The sequence below is a fragment of the Acyrthosiphon pisum genome, chromosome A2, assembly GCF_005508785.2.
Source record: "Acyrthosiphon pisum isolate AL4f chromosome A2, pea_aphid_22Mar2018_4r6ur, whole genome shotgun sequence".
NCBI lineage: Eukaryota > Metazoa > Arthropoda > Insecta > Hemiptera > Aphididae > Acyrthosiphon > Acyrthosiphon pisum.
In genome coordinates, this window is record NC_042495.1 from 103,975,104 (window position 1) to 103,981,414 (window position 6,311).

At 28.9% G+C, this 6,311-nt stretch overlaps 1 protein-coding gene across 1 annotated transcript in view; it reads right to left on the reverse strand.

The window, feature by feature from the left end:
- Positions 1-1,773: 1,773 nt before the first annotated feature.
- LOC100162622 (dnaJ homolog subfamily B member 14) overlaps positions 1,774-6,311 on the reverse strand; it is a 7,679-nt gene continuing 3,141 nt past the window's right edge. The window contains exons 7-9 of the mRNA XM_001943201.3: positions 2,964-3,070; positions 2,723-2,886; positions 1,774-2,656 (exon numbers count right to left, since the gene is read on the reverse strand). Of these exons, the coding sequence (XP_001943236.2) occupies positions 2,535-2,656; positions 2,723-2,886; positions 2,964-3,070 (393 nt within the window). The 3' untranslated portion in view covers positions 1,774-2,534. The remainder of the gene's footprint in view (positions 2,657-2,722; positions 2,887-2,963; positions 3,071-6,311) is intronic.

A 6,311-nucleotide genomic window follows, 5' to 3' on the forward strand; every position in this document is an offset into this window, starting at 1 on the left:
CCCAACCTCCCGGTGATACTACACCGGTATAGCGGCTAGACACCCGAGAGGAACCGACAACGAACCGGAGACTCGCGCCCCCGGAACGTGGCGGCCGTTCATCAGAGGTTTTCGCCTGTCAGCGAGAACTTAAAATAAGCATCTAATTGACTTAACCACATAGTATTCGTAAGAAAACTGCCCCCCACGATTTCCTACCGGCAACGGACGCCCAGGGGCGTGAACCAGCTCTGGACGCCCGCGGTGAGCGGCGTCGTTGCCGACGGGGCTCCGCTCACTCCCGTGGTACTGAAGTGCCTTCAGTCGACTGTCGCCCCCTTGGAAGCTACCAGTTTTTAGTCTGGCAAAGACCAAGGCATTGGTTTGCCTTTATCGCGGACGATCGTCCGCGAGGTGCGAAACTAATCTTGGCCACCACCCTTTCGAACCATCAACAGCAAGGACCCGTATCCTCCGGGTCAGTCTGGCCGAACGTCCCGACCCGGTGCCTGCCGAGCCGTTGACGCCCAGCCCAAACTAATGACAATTCTACCTTTCAATCTAAAGGTGGGACATTGTGCTGCGACCACCCTCGCCTACCGAATTTGGGGCTCATAAGCAGACGAGCCATCAGGGGCAGTCCAGATCCACTCACCGCTGTGCCCCGGAGACATGTGCTGGGCTGACTAACACTGAGACGCCCGGCTGCTGGACGGGGCAAGCCCCGACGCCCGTGCTCCCAGCGCCTGCTGAGAGCACCACTGACAGGCTCGGTAGACCTGTCAGCGACCCTACCCCGGTACAAGGGGCATCCCGACCGGACCACGGATCATTTGATCGAAGCTGTCCGCGGCCTGTTATTAGTTATTCGCAGGCTACCCGACCCTGCCGAAGCAGGGGGAACCGGGCTTTCCCCCATCCGCAACCCGGGGACGCGATCCATACCGTGCGTCCACGGTCGCGAAACTCACAGCTAGGCGGACTTTCAAGCAGTGGCGTGCCGAACAGTCATTTTTTGAGGCAATTGCCTCAAGGGAAATTTGGGTGGGTGTGTTAGTGTAGATGTGCAACTTATACCTAAAAAAACTTAATAATATTTATTATTTTGAATAATAAAAAAAAATAGTGAAAAAACTATTGGTGGTGGGGAGGGGGATCAAATTGTATAGTTTGCCTCATGTCTGCTTGTCAGTTCGGCATGCCACTGCTTTCAAGCATAGATACACTTAAAATACACTTAAAGTTGTAAATATCATAAATTAGGGCCATTATGAATTTGTCGACAATAAATGTCTGGTGCAGACATAAAAGAGGTTGACTGCATTTTAAAGACCAAATATGGTATCAAATGCCATAGAGCAAATTACAAAACCTGTATGAGATCAGCAGTTAAAAGAAGAATTGAGGTGATTAGTAAACTCAAATAATCAATTTTAAGCTTTTCTTCAGGATTTAAGAAGACAATAAATAATGGAAGAACATTATGGACAAAGCACTTTATAGATAATTGCTTGTTGATACTTGATGACAATTTAAGTAAACATTTTTTTATAATTTTTAATAAATATGATGTGTACCTAGGTAAGCATTAGGAAAGAAGCATACAAAATAATAAATGTTCTGATTTTGGTAATATTGTGCCGGTAGGAAGCATATTGAATTACTTTCTAATTATAAAACATTAAATTTGATTTGATAACCCTTATTTAAAGAATACATTATACAAGTAAATAATTGTATGTTTATACTTTATTATGATTGATGATTATCTATTATTTTTAATACAAGCGTAGGTATAATAAATGTGTATTTATTTTTAAACACCAAAGTTTTGTATAAAATATTATTTAACTAATAATTTAACACAATAACAAAAAAGATGATTAATTTTAAAACAAACAATTCTCTAAATAACCTTAATACAATAAAACAATGAGATAATAAAGTAATTTATTATATAAATAGAAACATAAAAGCCAACAAATCACGCACAATTTAAAACTAACTAATTTCAAAAGCAATATTTTATTTATGAATATAATATAATGTATATTATATTTGGTACATAATACTTATATTAGTATGAATTTGTATATTATTAAATAATATTTGTATGGTCAGTGGTCATATTTTAACCGTTTTGTATTTGAGGTTCAAATATTTTTGATCTACCTCCACTAATTTTCACATCAGATAAATTAATATAATAACAAAAATTGCCAAAGTGAATAGCTCATACATAATCTTTAATATGTTGTCTTTTATAAAGATTATTTCAAACATATTTATATTTATCCTTAAGAAATCTTATAGGTACCTAACTTGATACACCAACTACAATGTTCTAATTTATTTATATATAATAATGAAATTATTAAAAGAAATATTACTTACCATTGAAAATCATTTAAAAATCAAAATATTATAAAATTTTAACTAAAATGTGATATTCTACACAGTGTATATATTTTATGAACTGTAAACATCTAAATTGACTCTTTACATTTAAAAAAAAAAACAAAACTAAGTGGTATTATAGATTATAGAACATGAAATTATTTATATTTTTGTTTCATCAATGTTTGGTACTCCTCACAAGATTTCATTTGGTATTTAGTCGCTTTATTGAATAAGGTAGAATCATCATCTAAACGTGCTCTCCACATTAACGACTCATCTAAAATACCATAGTTAAATATAATTAGTTGAATACATTAAAATGTATAAACAAAGTGTTACTAACAGTATTCTTTTTCACGTATGCATTTTGTCCGTACTGTATTTATATAGTCTTCTTCAATAGTATGCTCTAAACGTCTTAAATCACCTGTATAGTCAGTATGAAAATTATCTTTCACAAAATATGAAATGTCTCTGAATGATGTGCGACGAAGAACAGGGTACTTCCTAATAAAAAAAAATACACATTCACACATTAATGTTTAATTGTGATAAATATAAACATATAAACATAAAATACTTACGGGGAATGTTTTAGAGTATATACAGGGTCATAGGAAAAGTTTGAAAACAATGATAGCAGAAGTAGTAGAAGAATTGGTAACAGTTGAAAATATATACTTGATGATTCCTTTAAACAAAATAATATAGTAATATTAAAATTATACATTTTATTTAAGTTAATCATACAACACTGTCCTAGATTCTAGTTTTTGTATCTTAAAAATTGTTATGTGCTCTATATATATTTATTAACAGAAACAATTTTTAAATTTTAAATGTCAACCTTTATCAAGGCTTTAATGATGGGTTTAGTATACCTAATGCCATTAAAATAGAAAACCTAGTGGTTCAATATGATAAAATTAACAACAAAACACAACAAAAATTTTTGTTAGACCAAACATTATAATATTTTAAATAATAATGATATTTGTTGTAAAAAAAGGAAATTCAAAAGGGATTTATATATATTATATATTTCAACTAATAAAATCAACAAGTAACACAGAAAAAAAATAATCAAAGTTCCCGTAGAAAGTGTCAAAAGCTCAAAAGTAAATCAAAAAACAAGACATAATATTAATGTATTAATTATATATAATGATAATTAATATACCATACTTTAATACAGACTTTATATATATGATACCTTTTATTTGAAGATTGAATACAGAATATTTTTAAGAACACTTTTAAATAATAATAACTATAACAAACAGTTAGTTTGGGATAATAGTATTATAAATTATAATCAATTAAATACAAAATTGGAAAAACTTCTTAGAAAATTTGAATTTAAAGATTATAATTATACTCCATTTACGATAAGAAGGAACCTGAGCAACGTCGAATTATGGAGTCACGGTCAGGCAACATTGAGTCAACCATTTGTGCACCCACTGTGTAGTAAAGTCATGTCATGCCTCAGCGCATAAGTCGGATGCTGATCTACCTTCTTAACATGAATGGAGTATAGATACATTAATACATGATTGTTTGTTTGTAAATACTGTAAAATTAGTACTAAAATTTGAAAAATAAAATAAGTTATCATTTCAATGTATAATCAAGGCTGGGCAAGTTAATAATTTTTTGTAACTCAATTAAGTTAAAAGTTAATACACATTTTTTGTTAACATTTTATTAAGTTAAAAAAAGTTAATTTGTTTATACAACGCTAGTGTACATACATTTTTTCCAACTCAAAACTAAATTATAGGATATTGTGTTTATAGTTCATACATTATTTCCATATAAGTTAGATTCAAATGATATAAATTTTTAACTTTAAATAATTTACGGTACATATTTTTTGACCTGAAAATAAAATATACTGAAATAGTTAAATATAATAAAATTAAAAACAAAATAAATCAACTAAACTACTTCTTAAAATGAAAAATTAACTAGTTGATTTCACGTTAATTAAGAAAGAAATTTAGTAAGTTAACAGTTAAGTTAATGAAAAGCCAAAAGTAACTAGTTAAGTTAAAAAGTTTAAATTAAATTAACTTATTAACTTAACTTTAACTGTTTAGGTCGTTAATTCCCAGCCTTATGTATAATAATATAGCAGAAAACCCTAATTTATAATTATTAGTAATGGATAAATTATTTAATTCTTGTACATTTTTGCAAATAATGAATAATTTAGATAAACTTTTAAAACAAAATTTGGCATATTATAAAATTGATATTAAACAATCAAAATATTATTCATATAGTACCCTTTATTGTTGATATCCATACAATTCAATATATTCTCAAAGAATGGCAAACAACTTTTTCAGATACATAGTGTTAGTACTTAGTATGCAGTTACAATAAATTAAATAGGATACTGAAGATTAGAAATTTCTAAAAGTGCAGATAACAACAGTTTTTGTTATTGTCAAAATGTCAATTTTATACATTTCTTAATAACTTTAATTGAAATTTCAAGTCTAAATGAATCGTAGAATATTGAACATTAGCACGTATAAAATAAATGATTGACATATTTGTTGTGACTTATTAGTTATTAATATGGGGTTCAGATATTTTGGTTAAAAAAAAGTTGAAATATGATATAATTATCTCTAAAAAATATATAAATATTATGCTACAGTATTCTAAATTTTAATTTTAATTTTTTTTTTTTTTTAACAAAATATAGCGATAGTTTTGTGTATATAAAAATCGAACACAAATTAACTGCAATATAAAAGAAAAAATGCAAAGGTAACTCTCTTAAATTTAAAATTACAATAATAATTGAAAATTAAAATAAATAAGTATTTTTTACTCAAAATTAACAAAATATTCAAAATACATTTTTTCTTGTAAACTCTGTGTTGAATTGTACAAATTGTTTACACATATATGTACATACACTGAATATGCTTAGTAATAATAATGATATGTAAAAACCTAAAGATGTGGAACCTACTTATTAAAAATAAATATTGTTCTTTCTTTATGAATATGAGCGTTGAACTAAAAATGCATTTCATAATATATCAATATAGATAAGATTTATATATTTCAAAATAATTGAATGAACAAATATATCCAGCTAAATAAAAGAAGCATAACTTCATGTACATTTAAATAATAGAACAAATAATTATTTTTGATAACTTTATAATATAATTGTTTACCTTTTACAGGAATACACAAAATGTATGAATATTTAAATTATAATAACACATTAAACAAAAATCTAACACCATTATGTAATGTTTTGAAACCATGAATTGTTATAAATAAAAAACTGAAATTGCCGTATTGCATACATTTTAAATATAAATATTATACAGTAAAACTTCCGTTAACGGTCACCTCTATGTAACGGTCAATTTTTTTGGTCCCATCGAGTATATCCTAGTGTTATTCTACCTCTGTAAGACGGGCACCTCTAAATAGCGGTCATTATTTACAGTCCCTTCGGTGACCGTTATATGGAAGTTCTACTGTATATTTATACATAGACTCACTTATTAAGAACCAGGAATAAATTTAAAAATATTAAGTTTCTATTAGGTTTTGCTTATGAATATGTAATTTTTCTATTTTAGAAATAATTTTTAATAAAATCCGTTACTTTTTTTTTTATATAAATAAAAACAAAACAATTATCTACAGATTTTTTAAATGGATACCATATTTTTCAATTTAGTATTTGAATAGAAAATATATTTTATCAGTAATATATTAATGTATATAATTCTAAAAATGAAAAACAGTTAAATATTTATAATATATACTTATAAGATTTATGTATTATAATGTGGCAGACAATATTGAAAACTTTAGTTCTTACATTTATATTTAACTTTATTCTAAAGGTAAAAAGTGAAATCTTGATATTTTATGATATAACTTCTGAT